Source organism: Pleurodeles waltl, chromosome 4_1 (genome assembly GCF_031143425.1).
Source record: "Pleurodeles waltl isolate 20211129_DDA chromosome 4_1, aPleWal1.hap1.20221129, whole genome shotgun sequence".
Lineage (NCBI taxonomy): Eukaryota > Metazoa > Chordata > Amphibia > Caudata > Salamandridae > Pleurodeles > Pleurodeles waltl.
In genome coordinates, this window is record NC_090442.1 from 640544009 (window position 1) to 640570077 (window position 26069).

Genomic DNA, 26069 nt, shown 5'->3' on the forward strand with positions numbered 1-26069 from the left:
TTAAGATAAAAAGAAACCTTGCCTTTCACGAAAAGGACAAGGAGCCACAGGCAAAGGTGGCAAAGAAAACAACTCCACCACCTTCTCCACCACCATCAGTACACACATCACCAGTAGCAACTCCTCCACTGATGCACTCCCCGACTCATACTGCCATGAGTCAAGATGATCCCGATGCATGGGACCTTTACGATGCTTCAGTATTGGACAACAGCCCAGACTCGTACCCTACCAGGCCGTCCCCTCCTGAGGACAGTACATCTTACACACAGGTGATCGCAAGGGCAGCTGCTTTCCATAACGTCACCTTGCATTCAGAACCAATTGAGGATGACTTCTTGTTTAACACGCTAACCTCCACTCATAGCCAGTACCAAAGACTACCTATGCTCCCAGGAATGCTAAAACATTCAAAACAAATCTTTCAAGATCCTGTTAAAGGCCGAGCCATAACTCCAAGAGTGGAGAAAAAATACAAGCCACCGCCAACAGATCCTGTTTATATTACAACGCAGTTAACTCCAGACTCCGTAGTTGTCGGGGCAGCTCATAAGAGAGCAAACTCTCATACCTCGGGAGACGCACCACCTCCAGACAAAGAGAGTCGCAAATTTGATGCTGCAGGCAAAAGGGGTGCAGCACAAGCAGCAAACCAATGGCGCATTGCCAATTCACAAGCCCTTTTGGCAAGATATGACAGAGCGCACTGGGATGAGATGCAACATTTGATAGAACACTTACCCAAGGAGTTCCAAAAAAGAGCACAACAAGTGGTGGAAGAAGGACAAAGTATCTCTAATAATCAGATACGGTCTTCAATGGATGCAGCAGATACGGCTGCAAGGACAGTAAATACTGCAATAACAATAAGAAGGCACGCATGGCTCCGCACGTCAGGATTCAAGCCAGAAATTCAACAAGCCGTGCTAAATATGCCATTTAATGAACAGCAGTTGTTTGGGCCGGAAGTCGACACTGCTATTGAGAAACTCAAGAAGGACACTGATACGGCAAAAGCCATGGGCGCACTCTACTCCCCGCAGAGCAGAGGCACCTTTCGCAAAACACCTTTTAGGGGAGGGTTTCGAGGACAACCTACAGAAACCACATCACAAACAAAGCCCACTTACCAAAGCCAATATCAGCGGGGAAGTTTTCGGGGGCAATATAGAGGGGGACAATTCCAAAGAGGTAGAGGAAAATTCCAAAGCCCCAAAAGTCCTCAAAATAAGCAGTGACTCACAAGTCACCCATACCCATCACATAACACCTGTGGGGGGAAGATTAAGCCAATTTTACAAACATTGGAAGGAGATAACAACAGATACTTGGGTACTAGCAATTATCCAGTATGGTTATTGCATAGAATTTCGAGAATTCCCTCCAACAGTCCCACCGAAAACACACAGTATGTCGAAACAACATATAAATCTTCTAGGATTAGAAGTTCAAGCATTGCTCCAAAAAGAGGGAATAGAATTAGTACCAAAACAAGAACTAAACACAGGAGTTTAGTCACTGTACTTTCTAATACCCAAAAAAGACAAAACTCTAAGACCTATACTAGATCTCAGAATATTAAATACATACATCAAATCAGACCACTTTCACATGGTTACATTACAAGAGGTAATCCCACTGCTCAAACAACAAGACTACATGACAACACTGGATCTAAAGGATGCATATTTCCATATACCAATACATCCTTCACACAGAAAGTACCTAAGGTTTGTATTCCAAGGGATACATTACCAATTCAAAGTGTTGCCATTCGGAATAACAACTGCACCAAGAGTTTTTACAAAATGTCTAGCAGTAGTAGCTGCACATATCAGAAGGCAGCAAATACATGTGTTCCCGTACCTAGACGATTGGTTAATCAAAACCAACACGCAAAAACAGTGTTCACGACACGCAAATTACGTCATAGAAACCCTACACAAACTAGGTTTCTCAATCAATTACTCAAAGTCACACCTTCTGCCGTGTCAAACACAGCAATACCTAGGAGCAACAATCAACACAGTAAAAGGGATTGCCACTCCAAGTCCACAAAGAGTCCAAACATTCCAAAATGTAATACAAGCCATGTATCCAAACCAGATGATACAGGTCAAATTAGTAATGAAACTCCTAGGCATGATGTCCTCATGCATAGCCATTGTCCCAAACGCAAGGTTGCACATGCGGCCCTTACAACAGTGCCTAGCATCACAGTGGTCACAAGCACAGGGTCAACTTCTAGATCTGGTGTTGATAGACCGCCAAACATACATCTCGCTTCAATGGTGGAAGAGTATAAATTTAAACCAAGGGCGGCCTTTTCAAGACCCAGTGCCACAATGCGTAATAACAACAGATGCATCCATGACAGGGTGGGGAGCACACCTCAATCAGCACAGCATCCAAGGACAATGGAACATTCAGCAAAAACAGTTTCATATAAACCATTTAGAACTGTTAGCGGTGTTTCTAGCTCTGAAAGCATTTCAACCCATATTAACCCACAAATACACTCTTGTCAAAACAGACAACATGACAACAATGTATTACCTAAACAAACAAGGAGGAACACACTCGACACAGTTGTGTCTCCTAACACAAAAAATATGGCATTGGGCGATTCACAACCACATTCGCCTAATAGCACAATTTATTCCAGGGATTCAGAATCAGTTAGCAGACAATCTCTCTCGGGATCACCAACAGATCCACGAATGGGAAATTCACCCCCAAATACTGAACACTTACTTCAAAATGTGGGGAACCCCACAAATAGGTCTATTTGCAACAAAAGAAAACTCAAAATGCCAAAACTTCGCATCCAGGTACCCACAACATCAGTCTCAGGGCAATGCACTATGGATGAACTGGTCAGGGATATTTGCATACGCTTTTCCCCCCTCTCCCACTTCTTCCATATCTAGTAAACAAGTTGAGTCAAAACAAACTCAAACTCATACTAATAGCACCAACATGGGCAAGGCAACCGTGGTACAAAACACTACTAGACCTTTCAGTAGTACCTCATATCAAACTGCCAAACAGACCAGATCTGTTAACACAACACAAACAACAGATCAGACATCCAAATCCAGCATCGCTGAATCTAGCAATTTGGCTCCTGAAATCCTAGAATTCGGGCACTTAGACCTCACACAGGAATGTATGGAGGTCATAAAACAGGCTAGAAAACCTACCACTAGACACTGTTTTGCAAATAAGTGGAACAGATTTGTTTATTACTGCCATAATAATCAAATTCAACCTTTACACGCATCTGCAAAAGAGATAGTAGGATACTTACTACAGTTGCAAAAATCTAAACTAGCTTTCTCTTCCATTAAAATACATCTTACGCCAATTTCAGCTTACCTGCAAATTACGCACTCAACTTCATTATTTAGGATACCAGTCATAAAAGCATTTATGGAAGGCCTAAAGAGAATTATACCACCAAGAACACCACCAGTATCTTCATGGAACCTCAACATTGTCTTAACACGACTCATGGGTCCACCTTTTGAGCCCATGCACTCTTGTGAAATGCAATACTTAACGTGGAAAGTTGCATTTTTAATTGCCATCACATCTCTAAGAAGAGTGAGTGAGATTCAAACATTTACCATTCAAGAACCATTTATTCAAATACACAAAAATAAAGTTGTTCTACGGACCAATCCTAAATTTTTACCAAAAGTAATCTCACCGTTCCACTTGAATCAAATGGTAGAATTACCAGTGTTCTTCCCACAGCCAGATTCTGTAGCTGAAAGAGCACTACATACATTAGACATCAAAAGAGCACTAATGTACTACATTGACAGAACAAAACTAATTCGAAAGACAAAAGAACTATTTGTCACCTTTCAAAAACCTCATACAGGAAATCCTATTTCAAAACAAGGCATTGCTAGATGGATAGTTAGGTGCATTCAAACCTGCTATCTTAAAGCTAAAAGAGAACTGCCTATTACACCAAAGGCACACTCAACCAGAAAGAAAGGTGCTACCATGGCCTTTCTAGGAAATATTCCAATGAACGAAATATGTAAGGCAGCAACATGGTCTACGCCTCATACATTTACCAAGCACTACTGTGTAGATGTGTTAACTGCACAACAGGCAACAGTAGGTCAAGCTGTACTAAGAACATTATTTCAAACTACTTCAACTCCTACAGGCTGAACCACCGCTTTTTGGGGAGATAACTGCTTATTAGTCTATGCACAGCATGTGTATCTGCAGCTACACATGCCATTGAACGGAAAATGTCACTTACCCAGTGTACATCTGTTCGTGGCATTAGTCGCTGCAGATTCACATGCGCCCACCCGCCTCCCCGGGAGCCTGTAGCCGTTTAGAAGTAGATCTTAAACATTTATACATTTGTAAATATATTACTTAAAACTTCATTATGTACATACGCATTCACTCCATTGCATGGGCACTATTACTAACATACACAACTCCTACCTCACCCTCTGCGGGGAAAACAATCTAAGATGGAGTCAACGCCCATGCGCAATGGAGTCGAAATGGGAGGAGTCCCTCGGTCTTGTGACTCGAAAAGACTTCTTCGAAGAAAAACAACTTGTAACACTCCGAGCCCAACACCAGATGGCGGGATGTGCACAGCATGTGAATCTGCAGCGACTAATGCCACGAACAGATGTACACTGGGTAAGTGACATTTTCCATATATATCTGTGTGTGCGTATTTATTACCCAGTTGCAGTTGCACTGGTTAGTTATAGTTAGAACCATGTTTCCATAGAAAATTGATTTTTTGGTTTGCTTATAACTTTGGTGCCTGTTGACGAATCTTCATAAATCTTATTCGCATTAACTCCTTCCTGGAAAGTTTCAAGATGATCCATCAAATGGTGGGCGAGTAAAGGGGAGAGGGTACCAGAACTCATTTTCGCTACCTAATTTTCCATAGGAAAATTTAACACAGGAACCACCAAAACGGCTGAATAGAATTAAACCAAATTTTGCAGAGCTAGATCTTTACCCGGAAAGTGTGCTTTTTGTGATTTGGCCAGTAGTCATGGAGAAATTAAGCTTTAAAATATATATTCTCACTGCAGTGAATCAATAGACTCGACAGATCAAAGATAATGATCTGATTGACTGCCAACACATCTGTTATGGCAGCCTTTTTAGGGCTCAGATACCGAGTCTTCGTGTTCTGAAAAAAGTGTAAAAATAAATAAATAAATAAGTGATATAGCAGGGTATGTTTGGTCTCCAGGACCAAAAACATTTTTTAAACAGTTCTGTGGACCCTACTAAAAAAATAAAAATAAAAGCCCCCCACTCTTTTTAAATACAAGCCCCCACTAGGGTGGTGGACCAGTTGGTCGCTGCAGACTTCATTATTGCGGAAGAGGGTATGTGGCCTCCTCCCAGAGCCAATAGAACGCACCAGGGACCCCATCCCCCAGGGCCAGTTCAAATTACAAAAGGGCATGTACCACCCCCTTCCTGAACCATTGGAAGGCCCCGCAGACACCAGGCCCGAGGCCCAAAGTAATGCGGAGGGGTCCATGCAGCCCCCCTCCCAGAGCCCTTGGGAGGCCCTGGGACCCCATCCTCTAAGGCCAGTGTTTTTATGGGGAAGGTGATGTCAGGCCCCCATGTTCGGGTCATAGAATGGATGCCTAGGAGAGTGCAGTTTGGGAATATAAACCTAATTCCCTTGCTTACCTATCCCAAGCAGGAAACACAGCTTTGCCCTCATGTGGTGGGAGGACAATAAAGGCTGCTTCCTCCGTGGCAGGAGCAAAGTAATAGAGCTGGCTCCCCCTGAAACTCCCAACATCTTAAAAAAAATAAAAAAATAAAAGTGGTGGCAGGATGGCGCTGGAGCAACAACTGTAATTATAGAGCTGAGTGGTTCCCACTGGCATCCAAGATGGCTGCTGGCTGGGTACCTGGCTGGGGCCGCGGGGAGGGGGGCTTGAGGCTTCCCCCATGTTCCTAAAATATACATAAAGTGTGAGTGTGCCAGTTGGGACCGACTGAGACACCGAAGACAATTTAAAGAAAAAATAAAGAACGGTAAGTGAGCTGCAGCAGCTGCTCACTTATTATTCAGGGCTCCTAGGAAGAGTGTCCCATAATGTCCTGAAAGGACTTTTTAATTATTTTTTTGATCCTTGTGGTGGCCCTAGATAAGGGTTTATTGTGGAGGACTGCAGGGAGTGTAACAGCCACCCAGCAACACTAAAAAAAAAAAAAAAAAAAGGGGGGGGGGATCACAGTATGTGTCCTGGGTCATTGAAAGCACTTTGAACTGAAGCAAGCTGTATACTCTTCAGCTAGAGTACAGGCATCCATTGTATTTGATTGTATGGATGCATTTTTTAGCCTGCACACCAATTTAAAAAAAAAAAAAGACTGACATGTTTGTGGTTATTTAAAAAAAAAAGCTTTATATAAAATGTAGTTACAATACGCATTATTAAGCATTGCATTGCCTATTTATAAAATATTCATTTGATTATGATTGGTGACCTTTTGACAGACATTAGGTCCGTTTAATATCTGTTGATGTGCTCACTCCCTGATAAAGCCAATAGGCATCCCTTTTATATATATATAAAGAAAGGGGACTGGGCACCTGCGATGGTAGGAAGCAGGGATTGGGCACAAGGCTTGTTCCCAACCCCACACAGCCTTCCAAGGCCGTGCACGGTGCGGTGATGGGTGCCCACAGGGATTTGGCTCAGGCCACGCACTGTGCCCAACATATTGCATCACACGACCAAAGGCCTTGCATTGCGGGAGTTGTGCACCTGCGGCGGGTTACACAGTAATGAACATATTACTTTTTTATTTAAAAAAAAAAAAAACACAGGGAAATTCACTCACAGTGGCAAGGGTTAAAGTGACATTATAGTTAGGAATTGAAATAGTATCTTACTTTACATTACACAAAAAAACTTCCAAATTCGCTGAAAAAAAGGGATAAATGGACATTACATTTTGGTGAAAATACCTGTTCAACCATATTTTTAAACAAAACCACTTTAATTCTGCAGTTACACTTTCTCAAGTAACTATAATTCATGCATTCACCTTGCACTTCTAATTACCTCACATATTACATCACTCAAATGTTCTAAGACATCATTGATATCACTGTAACTGTTTGGTGAATTTCTTTGGTTTTGTTAGTTTAAAGAGTTATGTTTTTACCAACATTTTCAACTATAATTTCTCTTTAACTTTTGTTTTATTTGTGTGTGTGTGTGTGTGTGTGTGTACAAACAATACCATTTCTAGCTTAGAGTGCCACATAAAATATGCAGAAAAGGAAACAAATGACTCTGGGTAGTTCCTAAGTTTCAATAGAAAGGGACAACGTCTCTTGTCATTAAATACTTTGTGTTAAAATGGCAATATACTTTGTCATTTTCTAGCTCAGCATAGATGGCACTGCAATAATCCTATGCCTAAACACTTTGCTAGGAAAACAGACATTTGAGGCGAGCAGATCCAAAGTGTCGCTGGTGTTGTAGGGTGCTCTTTATTGGAGCTGCTCTCCATCTAAATTTGTGAACTACCCAGAGTTCCTTGCTTCCTTTTTGCATAATTTATGCAGCACTCTAAGCCAGAAAGGGTATTGTTCTTAGTTGCTCTGGATTCTCCCGTTTGTCTGGGCAAAGCTTATCCCCTCTGAAAAGCTCATAATGAGACTGAAACAAATGTCAGGAGTTGCTTTTATTCATTCCAGGTTGGTATGGATGGTATTTTACCAATCCTAAGATGTAAATCTGTACCTGGAGTGGTAAAAGACTTTTGTCATTTTTTAGATCAGAGTGGATGGCACTAGTTTATCCTTTGCTTAAAGACTTTGCTGTAAAAGTGGCAAGAAAGTTTGTCACTTTCTAGCTCTGCATGGATGGCACTGCTCTGATCCTGTGCCTGGGCTTTGCTAGAAAAACAGGCATTTGAGGTGAGCAGATTCAGAGTGTCACACGTGGTGTAGGATGCTCTATATTGGAGCTGCTTTCCACCTAACATATATATGTGTGTATAAAATATAGTTTCTTTTGGAGCTTAGGAAATCTACGGTTCTGATCCCGAATATTTTAGGTGTAGCTCACCACTGTCTGGTAAGGAGAAAATTTGACAGTTGCAATAACAGATTAGAGTTTGTGGTGTATGTATCAATAAAGTAAGCCTATGTTGCAAACAATAGCAGTTACAATTTTAATTTGCAATCCATATGAATGCACCCTAGACAGTGGCATAGATTTTACTGGGGATTATCATGTGTGGCACAAGAAGTCATTCTTTGAAATTGTGTGTTTCTGTCCTGTATTAAAAGGTGGTGGGATGAGGTCTTTCTGATAATGGGGCAAATTATATCCCTACTTTTAACCCCGAAACTGCTAGAAGCAGTGCTCGGATTTACAAAAGGTATCTTGAAGAATTTTAAAAGATTTTTGGTCTCTGCCAAAAAAAGTTTTAATTATGTAGTGTATGAAACCAGTACAAAGATCTTGATCATGGCTTTCTTTTAATGGCATAAGTAGGAGCGACACAGAAATTGGTGCTTTAAAAACGAAGTGTAGTTCTCTCCTGTTACTCTGGCAATGTTTGTATACACCATGTGTTATCCATAAAGTGATTTTTCTGTTTCCAGTCTAAAACCCCCAAAAAACACCTGTCTCTGTCACTTAAGTTGCCCATGATGGTGAAGATCACGGACCCCTGCTGCCCATGTTCTTCATTAGGCCTTTCCTTGATTCATATTCTTGAATCACTCCCGTTCATCATTCTGGGAACATCTCCTGCTTTAGAATTGTGATAGCCAATGAAAAAATGCCCAAAAACCCAAGCAACCTAGTTTCTTAACTAGCACATGCACTTCATTTGAAAACATCTGAATGTAAGCCAGTGAACTGAAATGGTTAAATGAGCCACCACTCCCATAAAAGGACATTGTAGCTTAGATTTTGCATCTCTAGTGTGAGGAAGTCCCTGGAACGATCTGGGCTCTTTTTTGCTTCTGCTGATAGATTTACCCTTAAAATGTATCTCTTCATCAGCCCTGCATTTAGACCAGCCTTAGCTTCAGATACTCTAGTGAGTTGTTTCTAGTAGGTGGGTTCTATGGTGTCTGATCCAGAGAAGAGGTTTTCCATCACCAGAGGAAAAGGCAGCCAGCTGCACCACCCGCAGCAATGTAAAACCTTTGACGATTACCCTCATATAAAGTGTCTGTACTGCTTGTACCCCAGGTACATTGCTTCTTTTGTAAAACCTTCCCTTATAAGTCTCTCAAAGACTGAAATAAAAGGAGAAAAAATTCATGTAAAGGTTTCGCTTTTCTAAAGGGGCACTCTCTTGATGGGCCATGCAAAATAGGAAAGGTTAAGCTGCCAGAGCTTTCTAGGGAAGCACTTATTTATGTGTCTTAAGTAGGAAAAACCGCCCGTTTCCAGAAAAAAGTCATCAAAGTATCATTAGAAGCATTCAGCACACAAAATGATTTAAAAAAAAGTTCCTCAGAGGTCCTCTTAGCATTACTGCTTAAACCCTTTTTTGAATAAAGTGACTGATAACTAACCTGCCATCGGCGACTTCCTCTTGACCCACCTCATTGATCCCTGGAGCTGCAAGTTTCTCTCTTCAACCTACTTTCTGTAGACACTGTTGTTGACGCCTCCTGCAACTTTGTTGCCACCAACCACATCAACAAGTGGTCTCATCTTCATCACCACTCTTTTAGCTAACACTCCATTAATGACAATGACCTAGTCAACTGCAGCCACCCATTTGAAAGGAATTTAGTTGACAAGTGCTCTGATAGTGCCCTTGTTGCTATTGATAGCCTTTACTTTGCAAGGTATATGTGTGCCGCCATAGCTGGAGGCTTAAATGACTTTACATGAGACCTATCATTGCCACTGAGTATTCCCATTTTGGACTTGGAGAAAGAATAGAGGTCCGTGATCAACAAGATGCCTCCAATACAGCCTACAGCGAAGATAGGCTCAGTGTTTAACACATCCCAGATTAAGTTAGGGCATGAAAATGGGCATTACCCTCTGGTGAAGATTCCAGAGTTCCGTTTAGGGACCGTCTATGTAACACAAGGATTTTGCCCTACCTATACAGCAGGTGGCTAAAGAGCACTAACGTGACTAGGAACACTTTTATGGGCCCAGATACAACCATCAGGGCTTGTTTATGGTACATGTTTTTATAAAATGTCTGCACAAACTGCAGCACAAAATGGAGACGTTTGATAGAGCGGTCTTGCTTCTATGATATTTTGCAGTCCTTTTTACAGCTGCTGCAGCCTCCGCCAGTTCAGTTATCCTTTTCCCCTTCTATTCATCAGTAGGTTCTTTGGCTAACAACTTACATCCTCTCCACCACAGTCCAAACACCCTCCGCTTCTGAAGACATTGAGAGTCCTCCCATGCCTCTGTACATGGGTGAAGAGTAAGAGTGATGCAGTGAACAGGAAGCAGGGTGGAGTGAGAGGAGCCTGTATGAAAGGATGATTAGGGTGATGAGTGGAAAGATCCCTTAGGTCCTCAGAAAGGGGAGAAAGCACTTCTGCAGATGGAGTCACCAACAGATGACATGGATTGTTTGCACTTCCACTTAAAGTGGAGTTAAACAAGTGGTGGCTGTTGAGAAGCAATGTTTCCTGTATACTTTAAGGAACATTCAGTGAGTGAACTCTTACATTTTTTTACTAGGTTTGGCAGGAAGTTTTGTTACTGATGCAAACTCTGTCTACAGTACAGACACTGGCTCCGGGCCTAGAGAAGGGCCTCATTGGAACACCCCACGCTCGACTCCATTATCACTGAAATGGCTCAAATGAGAGCAAATAATTATTTCACACTTTCTGCTGATCTTCCAGCCAGAAATGGGTGGTGCATTGACAATCTGCAACCTAGTATCTGCTCCATTAGAGCCACTTTCATAAGAGCAGCAAATGCATTCTGAAGCATAATGAGTGCCTGATGTGGAATGACACCTCACCACGTCTTGACTCCATTCTGGAAGACCAGTTTAGTGAAGTAGGTGAAGAAAGAAGCCCGAGCTTCAGTGACCGTAATAGATAAAGCTGTGTATGTTTTTTATCACAGGTGTCTGCCCCTTAGCCAGAGCAGCAGTTTTGGCTTGATGAAGAACACCTTTTGCTCAGAGCTACAAGATCCTCAAACAGTTCAATGAAGAGACCCTATTGTGAAATTATGTGGCAGAACACTGCTTAGATTAAAGACCCATAGAAGGACTATACATTTTCTGGGATCTCTGCAATGGACATATTTTTTCTCCAACTTTGAACATTCCAGAAGATCTTAAACTCTACAGGGGGCATTCTGCACTGTGTGGAAACCAAGAAAGGTTGCAATAATCATGCCAACTGTCCAGGCATGATTAAACACAGATGATAAAAGCAGACCACAGCAGTGGAAGGCATACTCTGCAGGCAAGAAGTGGAATATGTCACAATGCAACTCCTGTGAAATCAACAAGGTAGTCTGACTTCCCAATGCTGCCTTCTATGCGCGTTACATTTTCGGTATTCCGACAAGGTCAGAGACTACAGATAAGCAAATAATACTAAACATGTGTAAGGAAATGCCTCCTTGGCATGGTTGCCCCCTGACTTTTTGCCTTTGCTGATGCTATGTTTACAATTGAAAGTGTGCTGAGGCCTGCTAACCAGGCCCCAGCACCAGTGTTCTTTCCCTAACCTGTACTTTTGTATCCACAATTGGCAGACCCTGGCATCCAGATAAGTCCCTTGTAACTGGTACTTCTAGTACCAAGGGCCCTGATGCCAAGGAAGGTCTCTAAGGGCTGCAGCATGTCTTATGCCACCCTGGAGACCTCTCACTCAGCACAGACACACTGCTTGCCAGCTTGTGTGTGCTAGTGAGAACAAAACGAGTAAGTCGACATGGCACTCCCCTCAGGGTGCCATGCCAGCCTCTCACTGCCTATGCAAGTATAGGTCAGTCACCCCTCTAGCAGGCCTTACAGCCCTAAGGCAGGGTGCACTATACCATAGGTGAGGGTACCAGTGCATGAGCATGGTACCCCTACAGTGTCTAAACAAAACCTTAGACATTGTAAGTGCAGGGTAGCCTTAAGAGTATATGGTCTGGGAGTTTGTCAAACACGAACTCCACAGCACCATAATGGCTACACTGAAAACTGGGAAGTTTGGTATCAAACTTCTCAGCACAATAAATGCACACTGATGCCAGTGTACATTTTATTGCAAAATACACCCCAGAGGGCACCTTAGAGGTGCCCCCTGAAACTTAACCGACTGTCTGTGTAGGCTGACTAGTTCCAGCAGCCTGCCACACTAGAGACATGTTGCTGGCCCCATGGGGAGAGTGCCTTTGTCACTCTGGGGCCAGTAACAAAGCCTGCACTGGGTGGAGATGCTAACACCTCCCCCAGGCAGGAACTGTAACACCTGGCGGTGAGCCTCAAAGGCTCACCCCTTTGTCACAGCCCAGCAGGGCACTCCAGCTTAGTGGAGTTGCCCGCCCCCTCCGGCCACGGCCCCCACTTTTGGCGGCAAGGCTGGAGGGAACAAAGAAAGCAACAAGGAGGAGTCACTGGCCAGTCAGGACAGCCCCTAAGGTGTCCTGAGCTGAGGTGACTCTGACTTTTAGAAATCCTCCATCTTGCAGATGGAGGATTCCCCCAATAGGGTTAGGATTGTGACCCCCTCCCCTTGGGAGGAGGCACAAAGAGGGTGTACCCACCCTCAGGGCTAGTAGCCATTGGCTACTAAACCCCCCAGACCTAAACACGCCCTTAAATTTAGTATTTAAGGGCTACCCTGAACCCTAGAAAATTAGATTCCTGCGACAACAAGAAGAAGGACTGCCCAGCTGAAAACCCCTGCAGAGGAAGACCAGAAGACAACAACTGCCTTGGCTCCAGAAACTCACCGGCCTGCCTCCTGCCTTCCAAAGAACTCTGCTCCAGCGACGCCTTCCAAAGGGACCAGCGACCTCTGAATCCTCTGAGGACTGCCCTGCTTCGACGACGACCAGAAACTCCCGAGGACAGCGGACCTGCTCAAAAAAGACTGCAACTTTGTTTCAAGGAGCAGCTTTAAAGACCCCTGCAACTCCCCGCAAGAAGCGTGAGACTTGCAACACTGCACCCGGCGACCCCGACTCGGCTGGTGGAGAACCAACACCTCAGGGAGGACCCCCGGACTACTCTCCGACTGTGAGTACCAAAACCTGTCCCCCCTGAGCCCCCACAGCGCCGCCTGCAGAGGGAATCCCGAGGCTTCCCCTGACCGCGACTCTCTGAAACCTAAGTCCCGACGCCTGGAAAAGACCCTGCACCCGCAGCCCCCAGGACCTGAAGGACCGGACTTTCACTGGAGAAGTGACCCCCAGGAGTCCCTCTCCCTTGCCCAAGTGGAGGTTTCCCCGAGGAAGCCCCCCCTTGCCTGCCTGCAGCGCTGAAGAGATCCGTTGATCTCTCATAGACTAACATTGCAAACCCGACGCTTGTTTCTACACTGCACCCGGCCGCCCCCGCGCTGCTGAGGGTGAAATTTCTGTGTGGGCTTGTGTCCCCCCCGGTGCCCTACAAAACCCCCCTGGTCTGCCCTCCGAAGACGCGGGTACTTACCTGCAAGCAGACCGGAACCGGGGCACCCCCTTCTCTCCATTCTAGCCTATGCGTTTTGGGCACCACTTTGAACTCTGCACCTGACCGGCCCTGAGCTGCTGGTGGGGTGACTTTGGGGTTGCTCTGAACCCCCAACGGTGGGCTACCTTGGACCAAGAACTGAACCCTGTAAGTGTCTTACTTACCTGGTAAAACTAACAAAAACTTACCTCCCCCAGGAACTGTGAAAATTGCACTAAGTGTCCACTTTTGAAATAGCTATTTGTGAATAACTTGAAAAGTATACATGCAATTGAAATGATTCAAAGTTCCTAATGTACTTACCTGCAATACCTTTCAAACAAGATATTACATGTTAAATTTGAACCTGTGGTTCTTAAAATAAACTAAGAAAATATATTTTTCTATAACAAAACCTATTGGCTGGATTTGTCTCTGAGTGTGTGTACCTCATTTATTGTCTATGTGTATGTACAACAAATGCTTAACACTACTCCTTGGATAAGCCTACTGCTCGACCACACTACCACAAAATAGAGCATTAGTATTATCTATTTTTACCACTATTTTACCTCTAAGGGGAACCCTTGGACTCTGTGCATGCTATTCCTTACTTTGAAATAGCACATACAGAGCCAACTTCCTACAACATGTTAATGCTGCCTCACTCCTCAAGGCCTATATCTTAAGGTCATATACTGTCAGATAGTGTTAGGGGAAGAAACACAAACATTTACCTCAATGGAAAGCCATAAGATCCAGCTGCTGGGTGCCTCAACTTGTTGGGTCAGATCATATCATGAAGTTCCTACATAAACAGCCATGTTGCCCACCTTCAAATCTGCAGCGCCATATGTTACAGCTGTAGGTACTTATTCTTCTTCCCAAAGTGGTGATACAACAGGCTTCAACGCCCTAGGCTTTTATTCCCTATTTCATCCGCTCAGAAGGAAAACTGGTAGATCTTGGACTACAGAGAACTCAACAAATTGCTCAGAAACAATCCTTTCATTATAACCCTGTAGCCAGTTCTCCTTTTGATAGGAGTTCTTCGCCTCCATGAAACTCCAGAACACCTGCTTGTGTATTCCCTTATACCCAAAGACCAGCAAATACCTTAGGTTATCTTAGTTGGTGCAGCATTACCTTTTCAAAACACTTCCTTTCAAACTAAAATCTGCCCCTTCATTTTTTAGGAAGTGCCTTCCCCCACTTGCAGCCTTTCTGCAAAGAAAGGCCACCATGGCTGGACAAGTGGCTCTTAAAAGGCCATTTTGCAAAGGATGTGTGCAACTCCATAACTGTCTCTCCAGTTACTGGGTTTGTAAAGAAATCCAACAGCCCAGCTTCAAGGCTCCAATTTCCTGTGAGCTGTCTTGGACACTGGTCTCATAAAAAGCATTCATTCTCATGTACAGAGTGCATCTCCAGACTACAGGCAAAGGCCACAAGCTTCTACATAAGTGACATTGTCTCATTCAGAATATACCAATGACTGGTGAGTCTCATGTCCTCATGTGTATCTCTTTATCTGCTGCCTGAGAACAAGACCCATCAAACACAAACTAGAAGTGCGATGGCAGCAAACTACAGTTTTTTAGGACAATGTAGTGAGAATTTTGTGGCAACTCAGACAGGCACTACTGTTCTAATATACAGATAACCTGAAAGCAGGGCTTCCTGGCAGCCTTTGCAAACAGATTACATCGTGACTAGACACTCTATAAAGCAGCGTTGGTAAACACAAATGCAGAAAATCTCCACAGGTGGTCTGTGGTTGGACAACGAAGAGAAGTCCCTTTTGATCCACATCCTGGAATTAAGCACTATTCAGCTGGGCTTGCGGGCAGTCCACAATAAGACAGATGCAGTCAGCCACACCCTGTCAGACTGCCAGGAATAAAAGCTGCACCAGTACCAGCTCCAAAACATGTAAATGCTATGTGGTCATTTACAGTTGGACCACTTTGCAGCTGCTCAGATAAAGAATTGCCACAAGTGCTCTCTGATGCTTCTGAAAGCGGGAGGCAAGGGTGTACGTTGCTGAGCACAAGTTACAAGTTGGCTCCTACTTCAAGTCCAGATCTCAGACTTTGTCCTTGGGTAAGTCTAAGACCAAGCACAAATTGCTCCTGCTCCAGGGAGAGATTTTGCAGTCATTCCGCTCACCCCAATCCATGACTGGAGCCAGTGCATTCTGAATCTCCCGGGCCATCCTTCACTCTGCAGTTGGTAGAATATTGTAATGAACTTGCTGTAATTGCCCTTAAGATAAATACATCACTCCACTCCTGGCAGTGTGAAGTGGCACAGTAATTCATCATTCCTTGTTTCTCAATGACTAGAATAAGGGATGTTAGTTTTGTAGGGGATTTCTCTTGTTTTACTCAATTTTTACAATCTGTGCGAGGTAGCTGCAGGAACTGTAAATCTGTCTGTAGCTTCGTTTCTGTTTGCTCTATATAAGAAAAAGGTAATTTCTCCTACATCTTGTTGATAACTATAGAAACTAAGGCTAATCTGCTTACAGAAATATCACAGTTTGGCCCAACAACTTCAGAGCCTTTGTTATCTTCGATGAAGCCCTCGCAGGCACTCTGATTGTGGTGCGGTTGAAGTGCATTGGTACGCTTGGCCACGTTTTAACTCCACTGCCAGTACGACATTGTAATCTCTGATTACAAACGGCCAGTTGGGCAGCTACAATCACACCATCTAGGATAAGTCAAGTGAGATCTTGGCCACCTTCCTTCAGGAGTTCTGAAATATCTTAGGACAAACAGCCTATGGCATTCTGGAGGCTCTGCTAGATACCACAGACTGTGTAGGTCATGCAGTGGCTAGTGATGTGATTAATCATCACTCCTTGATGTACGAAGCAGGTTTCTCCAGGGGTTGAAGCACCCCTCATGGTTATGCATTTTTATTGCTCCAGGGTGTCTGAAGACAAGTTCGTCTTTCGAACTATTAAAAAATAGATTTGCTGTTGTCTGCTCCTTGTTCTTGCTATCCCTATTCCAATCAACAATACCAAAGGATCAGGGTTCACTTCCGGGGCCAGGTATACAGAGGCAGCCATCTCACACTGTGCAGTAGCCTGTCCAGCTCTTAAGATGCTTCAGGGAGCATGGTCACAGCAGAGGACAGTTCTAACAACAGCATTGCCAGTTCCCATCTTCCTTGCATCCACTGGTGAACCAAATATTATTTTAACTGCTCAACTGGTGTGTGATTACCTCGGACTAGTGGATACTGCAGATTGTCAGTCATGGTTACATGCTTCCCTTTTCTGTCAGCCCCCTACACTTGCTCCTGTTTTTACTAACATCAAAGCAACATTTTGCTCCATTCTTGCTTAAGAGCTTCAGCCGTTGCTGGACAAAAGAAGATAATTGCAGTCCAAAAGAAGGATAATGGCAACAGGTGCTCTTCCTGTTAATTCTTGGTGCCTAAAAAGAACCGATTTTGGACCTTGTGTTCTGCATCGTGGGATCTTCATTGATGGTCATAAACCTTAAATAATTATGTGGTTCCTGCGTGGACCCCGGAACACCTTCTTCAAAATATATTTAGAATCCAGTAAAGTATCTTTATTGTGTTCATCACTACAAATAATTTTCCACATAGTCATAGTGTAGACTGTCAGAGATGTATTTTCCTGGAGAGTGTTGAAAAAGAGCAGCAGGACATATATACTAGAAACACACCTTTTTGATATCTGCAACACATTGTCATAGAGAAAAGGCTCCCCCTGACAGAGAGAGCTTGAGAGGAAAAGGCTGCCTGATAGGCTAACCCTGAAAGTTTGAAAACATGGCCTGTACCTTTAAGGGCCCTGGAAAGACCCCTTCCCATAATGCACTGCAGTGTCAGTTTGCCTTAAGAGTGTCAGTTCATTTTTCTGACTCCTTCAGGCAGGATCTTAGAACACCTCAGGTGTTTTCTTTTCACCTAAACTCTGTGAGAAGTTATTTCTCAGTGCTTCAGAAGTCGTTTTACATATGGTTCTGTATTGTCAATTAAACAGAATAAGATCACTGGATTCTACCTTCACTTCTTATTCACCTGCTTCTACTGCTCAGTCTCCATCTAGGATTTCACCTTTGGATAACATCCTAACATTCCAAGATGCCCTAGTAAGGGGAGCCTCCAAACTGCATATACAAGTTGACACTCCTCAGTCATTGGTGTCTTTAACATTAGAGAGATTACAAGCCAGGGCTACCCCAAGACCTTTTCTTCCAAAGCTTCCAGTCCTCCTGGAGATCGTACAGGCAAAATTCTTAAATCCAGCCTCTGTTAAAGCTACAACTATAAGGCTGCTTTAAAAATATAAACCTCCACAAAAGAATCCTGAGTTTCTTAGATCTGATCTGAAACAGGATTCAGTCATTGTGACTGAAGTGAGAAGACCTGCATCGGTTCTGGAAGCCACAGCCCCACCGGACAGAGAACGCAAAAGGATGGATTCTATCGGAAAGAAATGTGTGCCACAGCTTCCACTCATCTGTGCAATGCCAAATCTGCTGCTTTGTTAGGAAGGTACCATTGTGATATTTAGGAGGGTATGAAATCGTTCATGGACGATCTCCCAACCTAATCGAAAGCAAGATTATTTGGAGATGGTCAAAGAGGGCTCTCATTTCTAACCAGTCAATCAGCACTGCAGTGGATTCGGTGGAGCTGTCGCCCACTACTTTCTCACATGGAATATCACTCTGACGCACGTCTTGGCTGAGACTTTAATCTTTCAAGCCAGACACACAATTAAAAATGGTCAACTTGCTGTTCTCTGGATCCTCCCTCTTCGGTCAACACACAGATGCTTTGTATGAAGAACGAAGCAGAGACACTTCAGGCTGTCGGCTTAGAAGAACAGAAAAAAGTTTTCGAACAGTTTAAGCCTTGGGACAAACAAGGGTACTATATAGGTTTCAAACCCCTAGATGACCTCTCCAATACCAGCAGCAGCAAAGGCAGGCTCAAAGGCTATTCCAGAACAGATACCAGAAGAAAAGATCTTCTCCGCATAAGCCCTTGCAGACCAAGCTCTCAATCGAAGCAATGACAAGCATACGCTCCCTACATTGTTTCCCACTCCTGCGGGAGAAGCAGTGAAGAGTGGAAAAGATCACAACAGACAAATGGGTGCTAAACATCATTCAGAGTGGCTATGTTCTTCGCTTCACAAATACTCCTCCATCCGTCCCTCCACAGCAAGTCACGACAGCCCATTTGAGCGTCCTCAAACAAGAGACATCCCTTTTATTGCAGACTAAAGCAATAGAGAAAGTTCCATAACATCAAAAAAAAAATTACGGGTGTACTCAAGATACTCCCTTGTCCAAAAGAAAAAAATTATCCAATTAATGTTGGCCTATTCTGGTTCTAGATTGGTCAACACATTTATAAATAAAAAGAATTCAGACATATCACTCAACCACATTTTCCCTCACATAAGGAAAAATGATTCGCTTGGTGCAGTAGACGTCTAGGACTCATACTTCCACATTCCAATAATCCCACATCAAAGACAATTCTATGGTTTGTGGTAGGATCTCAAAATTATCAATATGCGGTACTTCCTTTAGACCTAAAGTCAGCTCCTCACACCTTTTCGAAATGCATGTCAGTGGTAGCTGCACAGCTACAAAGAAATTGTATTTTCATATATCCATACCTTAATGACTGGCTAATAAGGGCAGATTCTTTACACAAAGTGAAACAAGACTATGTCACAACAACATCACTCCTGGCAGTCTGCAGGTCAATACAACATAATCAATATCCACATCAGTGCAGTCTCACCTTCTAGGAAGCAACTTTAGACACTCAATGGTTTGACATGTAGCGTCTCTTCTGGGATCAATGGTATCCTGAATTTCCATAGTTCCAAACGCGCACGTATGCATGAGGCCTCAGCAAATGTGCCTGGAAGATCAGTGGTCACAAACGAGGTCTCTGGGAAGATCGGATTCTTCTGACAATGCATGTCAGTCTCTCTCATGGTGAGCCATCTCTCACAATCTTCTGGCTGAAGTTCCCTTTCAGAAATCAACACCAACTCAGACTATTGTCACAGACACCTCATTGACAGGTTGAGGCGCCCCTGTGAAACATCTGGCGATTCAAGGCCTTTTGTCTCAAAAAGAAAAGTCCTATCACATATATTTGTTGGAGCTGAAAGCTGTTGACCTAGCTCCCTCAGCCTTCCATCTCTCGAATCAAAAGACCTTACGATTCAGACAAACAGCACCACTGCAATGTTTTATATAAACAAACAAAGTGTAACAAAATCAAGATGGCTTTCTCTTCAAGCCCAAACAATGTGGCTTTGGGCTCTAGCAAGAGGGCTTTCTATCACAGCATTTCATATCCCAGGAGCTCAGAATGTAGAAGTGGATTTTCTCAGTCACTAATAGGTCCTCAACGACAAAATAGTGGAAAACATCTTCAAAGACTGGGGCAGTCCGTTAGATTTGTTCACCACCACCCAAAACAGAAAATGCTGTAACTATGCATCAAGGGCTATAGAACCACAGTCTCTGGGCAATGCCCTTTTGCTAGACTAGTCAACTCCATTTGTTTACACCGTACCACTAATTCTGCTGGTTCTGTGAGTAATTCAGAAATGAATCATGATACTGATAGCTCCAGATTGGCCGAGACAGTGGTGATACACAGATCTCCTACAGTTATCCATAGCCCATTGCAAGTGTCTGCCACCCAGATCAGATCTCCTCTCCAAACCTCAGGGCAGAATTCTCCATCCAACGATTCAATTATTGAATTTGGCAGCGTGGCTCCTGAGGTCACCCAGTGCGGATATTTGAATGTCCCAGTGGATTGCATGACCTTTTTTTTAGATCTAGAGCCTCCAGGTCAAGGTTCCCTTGGGAGGCACCTTCTGTGTGACTCTGGTCAGCTGTACGTGTTCCCTTCTCTACTTTCTCAGGTTCAGAAGAAGGTCACGAGGAACTGACTTAGCTCATCCTGGTTGCCCCAGACTGGGCTCTAGAGGTTCTGGTACTCAGACCTGTTAAATCTAAGCATCTGTCTTCCGTTCTGTCTGCCTCTTCGAGATGACTTTCTCTCCCAGTAATAGTGCAGGGTTCTACACCCAGATCTCACAGCCTACACCTTCTTGCATAGAAATTCAGCTGAACCACCTGAACAGATTCGATATCTATGAGTAAGTGGTGCATGTCTTTTTATCTGCTTGCTGTCTGTCCACAGCAACAGTCTGTTCTGGGTGTTGAGAAGAGTTTGTGGCCTGGTTTCAGAATAGTCTAGTTAATCCACTGCAGGCCAAACTTTTTAAATATACTTCTGTTAGTCCGGTCTTTGGGCCAGCGACTGCTTGATGTGGGGACCTTTGAAGGTTATTTGTTTGGCATCTCAGCTTTTGGTTATGTTGTCTTAGAACCTTAACTTAGTTTTTACCTCATTAATGTACATGCTTTTCATGCCTCTGCCAGTAGTTCATTGAGACTACTGAACCCTTAAAATTGTATTTTTTTTATTGTGATTACTCCAGCATGCCATATTGGTTAACTGCAGGCATTTCAAGTGTAACCACCATATGCCACCTTCTTTCTGTAAAAGCTGATGCTTCAAGCTGTAGTATAATTTCTGCCCAAACTGAGGTTTCCTTTCCATGTGAGACAGCTAATGATGCCCCATATGTTTTTCTTTTTGCTACATCCCTCTGTGGAGTAGAGACAATACCAGTAGATCCTAAGATTTTTTGAGGTTCAGCTGAGTGGGTATCTAACTTTTCGTGGGGGGCTCTGGTGGAATGGAAGGGCTATGCTGAAGTGGACCTCATCCAGATGGATCATTCTTTGCAGAAAAATGTGCTTTGTCTTGGCCAAAATGGAGCCTCCTGAGACTTCAAGCTTATTTTACCAGAGCTAAGGCAGGCACTACAGCCTTGGCTAGAGGTGTTTCAGTGCTGGACATCTGCTACGTGGGTATCCATCCACACTTTCACCAGACATTTGTGCCTTCACTCAAGCCCAGAGGGAGAGTCATTTTGCCTACTCGGTCCTGCACAATTTCCTAGTGAGAAGTCCATCCCTCAGCCTTTTTTCAGGCACTGCTTTGGTATCCTGTAAAAGGTGGGGAATCTGTGGTCAGAAGTAGCCATGAGAAGAACACGTTATATACCTTCAGTATTGTTCTTAACTGACTGCCCTTCTCCCTGTTCTGTGGAATAGGCTTCTGCTAGTTAGCCGGAGCAAAACCCGGATTTATGGTGACGGAGTTCCTTACACGTGGGTCAGACTCAGTCCCCCACACCGTTATCGATCCTGCTGCCTAGAAATCCAGTAGTCTCATTTAGGATAATGAGAGCCCACGCGACAAGGTGTTTAAAAGGGTTGTGTTAGACTCTGCACTGTCACGGTTCTTAATGTCGCGGTTTGTGCATAAGGGTGCAAAATGCCTTGTTGCGAACTGACATCAGTGCTCATTGGCAACCCAGTATACAGGTCTGCACCATCACTTGCGAAGGTGGAGAAGGCTGCCTCAGATTCTGAAAGTGCCATTGATCATTTCTAGATCCAGTCTAGCACCTGTGGGAACTCAAAACGAGAGGAATCTTCAGTTGGAGTATCCACCAGAAATAACATAATTGAAGGTAAGTAATCTGTTTGTTGAGGTAGTTGATATTGCAAAGAGGCACATTTAGTGGCATTGCATGTGGTCATGTCAGTAGGATATGTTTTTTCCTATACAATTGGGTTTTCCTTCTGCCATATGATAAAACATTCAAAGTGTTCAGTCTGCACTTCTCTTAAATCTGTTTTAAAGTCTCCTGCTGTAAGCATATTTTATTAGTTATCAATATTTCTTTTTATGCCTACAGGAGTTGTACATGGACCACAGACTGCCGGAAACCATTTCCAGAGGGTTCCTGCTACTATTCATTCTCCAAATGTGACAGCGACACAAATGTCTTTCCCATTGCAAAGTGTGGCTCAGACTGCTTGTAATCTTCCACATAAACCTGTGGGTCCTACTCAACAGCAGCAAAGTACTCATACACCTTCCAAACATAACAGTACTTCGGTTTCTTGTGAAGTAGTCAAAGCAACTGTTATACAGCGCCCACTACAGCAGTCAACAGTTCCTGTCAGTATGTCTGTGGGAGAGACATCACCGGCTTCTATTATTCAAAATCACAACAATGCTGTTCAACAACCTTCTGTTACTCTTGTTGGTTCTCAGACATTGCTTCACCATCCATCAGTGATTCAGCAGTCTTCACTGCATACAGTGGTTCCAGGGCAAATGGCTTCAGGTACTCCAGTCACAGTAATTCAGCAAAATGTTCCACACAGCCATCTGTTCAACAGAGTACAGAGCATACCATCGTGCACGCCAGGAGTTTCACAGGGTCAGCATCTTATCACAACACCATCACAGTCTCTACAATCTCCATCTCTTCAACCAGCCATTAGTAACCAGCAAAAAGATACTGTCATCATTACACCACAGCAGTACATAACAACATGTGCATCTAACGTTTCTGCAACAACCGTTCAGAGTTTCCAAGTTGCTACTGGGCAGGTGGTTACTATTGCTGGGGTTCAAAGTCCACAAACTTCAAGGGGAGGTTTTCAAAACATTGCACCAAAACCATCACCTATGCAGCAGCAAGTATCATCTTCTGTGTTACAGCCACCTCTTCAGCAGCCACAGCCACCACCTCAACAGAGTGTTGTAATAGTAAGCCAGTCTTCTCAGCAAGGGCAGCCAGCCATTCACCAAATTGTGCTTACTAATCCAGCTGGAGTGTCAGCTGGGCAGTCAATCCAGTTGACTGGGCAACCAAGCATAACCCCTTCATCTTCTGCTTTGCCTGGGCCAGCTTCAAATTGCCAACTTCCAGTGGTAATGTCATCTTCTGCTACTCCACAAACACAAGGGCCTCTTCCTACTGTTGGTCAGATGCTTTCAGTAAAAAGACAGCAACATCATCAGCCACCAGCACCACCTCAGCATCATTCTCAACAGCTGCAAGTTCATCAGCCACAGTCACTGCAAATGCAACAGCAGGTACACATTCAGTCTCAGCAGGTACAGATGCAAGTGCAGCAATCACAGCAAATTCAAGTGCAAGGTCAACAGCAGGTACAAGGTATCTCTCAACAATCATGTGCAGGAACTGCTCAGCCTACCTCTTGTGAATCTAGTCTCATTAAACAGTTGCTTCTTCCAAAAAGAGGTCCTTCAACTCCAGGTGGTAAGCTAATACTCCCTGCTCCTCAAATGCCTCATCCAAACAGCTCACGAGCTCCAAGCCCCCAGGTGGTGTACCAGGTTGCTAACAACCAGACGTCAGGTTTTGGTGTTCAGGGGCAAGCGTCACCACCTCAACTACTAGTAGGACAGCAAAATGTTCAGCTTGTTCAGAGTGCAATCCAGCCCCCAGGGCCAATGCAGACAGTACCCATTTCAAACTTACAGTTACTACCAGGCCAGTTGATTTCAAGCAACCCGTCAAGCATTTTTCAAGGCACTAGTGGCAACCAAGTTACTATAACAGTAGTGCCAAATACTAGTTTTTCTACAGCCACTGTGAGTCAAGGAACTGGGTCACAGATGATTTCCCCAGCTGGAGTTGCACTTCCAGTGCAAACAGCTCCAGCCGTTCACATACCACAGTCTGGACAATCTCCATCTGCTGCTACACTTCCATTCAAAGGTGATAAAATAATTTGCCAAAAGGAGGAAGAAGCGAAAGAAGCCACAGGTTTACATGTGCATGAACGTAAAATTGAAGTAATGGAGAATCCTTCCTGCCCTAGAGGAATTATAAATACCAGCAATGGGGAAGGAAAGGAAACTTCAATCCTTGTGGGTAGTCTAGTTAATGGAAGAAAGTATGATACTTGTCTACCTCCTTCAAACTCAGGGAAAACTACAAATGAGATTGGTCTATTCCCACACATTAGTAATGGGTCATCAATGGAACTGAGTGAAAATGGAGCACTTACAAAGCAAAACTCAGAACATATGTACAAACAAGAACTGAAAATTGATTTTAAAAAGCCCCAAATCAATGGAATATGTGATTTTGAAAAGGGTGATGGTTCACATATTAGCAGAAACATTCCAAATCATAAGGCTTCCAGCTATATAGGAAATGGAGAGATCTGTTCATTGAAGCAACAAGATAATTTCGAGTCCAATAGGCAAGTTACTACTAAATGTGATCTAGTAGAAAGAGTTTCTAATGGACCTGTATTTACGACAAGTGCTTCACCTTTTGTGAACCGCATACAAGAGACTGCAAATTTTGTGAGTCACCAGTGCTATGGATCCCACACAGATCTACACAATGGACCTTTTGCTTCAAGTTTGAATTCAGATGTGCCTCAGCAGCGCCCAAGTGTAGTTGTGTCACCCCATTCTACAGCCTCTGTTATACAGGGACATCAAGTCACATCAGCGCCCCACTCAGGACACAGAGTTTCCCACTCTCCTCTGTTTTCTGACATTCGTTCTAATAACAGCACATCCGAATGCAAAATTATGAAGAGACCAACGGAGGAAAGTGATAGGGAAACAGTTCCTGGGATTCCAAATAAAGTAGGAGTTAGGATTGTGACAATCAGTGATCCCAACAATGCTGGCTGCAGTGCAACAATGGTTGCTGTACCCGCAGGTGCAGATCCAAGCACTGTAGCTAAAGTAGCAATAGAAAGTGCTGTACAGCAAAAACAGCAGCATCCACCTATGTTCATTCAGAGTATGGTTGCACAGGTAAGTTATCTCCTATCACTGTCAATATTTGGATAGAAGTGATGCATTATTAAAACAGAATAATTTTTTGTTATTAAAAAACTTTTATTTTTTGTATAGTTTAGACATATCAAAACGTTGTCTTGCATTGTTTTTCTTTCAGTATAGAAAATGACAACACCAGATAGGTGAAGGACAAGACTAAAAAGAATGTGGAGATCGAAAAACCTTAGATACATCTGGAGGTCAAATTGATATCAAAGCAATTCGAAGTTTAGAGGGAAATACCAACAATGTAGACATGGCCATTAAGACAAAAGAAAACGTATGTTGATAAAGCTCTCAGTTCATATTAGGTACTACATACATCTTAACATAAAAGTCTAGTGGAAAAGAGTAGACCACTCATGCCAACACACCCAACAACAAGATCAGAAAGAAGATCAATACACAAGATATGGCCTAATTTAGCCATAAAGTAGAATAGAGGATATTCCCTTGCATTCAAGAAGATTAGTATAAAAGAAGAGTTTTACTGTTCAGATATGTCAGCAGATTAATTAAGCACATAAATAATCATTTGGCATGAAAAGGAGTTCAAACAACTTTATACATCTTCAAACAAGAGAAAACACAACATGGTATCCCTTTGCATG

The 26069-nt window shown here is 43.5% G+C and overlaps 1 protein-coding gene across 1 annotated transcript in view; it reads left to right on the plus strand.

The window, feature by feature from the left end:
• The window catches only part of ARID2 (AT-rich interaction domain 2), an 860005-nt gene that overhangs the window by 649527 nt on the left and 184409 nt on the right, over positions 1-26069 (plus strand). The window contains exon 15 of the mRNA XM_069229081.1: positions 22532-25434. Within this exon, the coding sequence (XP_069085182.1) occupies positions 22532-25434 (2903 nt within the window). The remainder of the gene's footprint in view (positions 1-22531; positions 25435-26069) is intronic.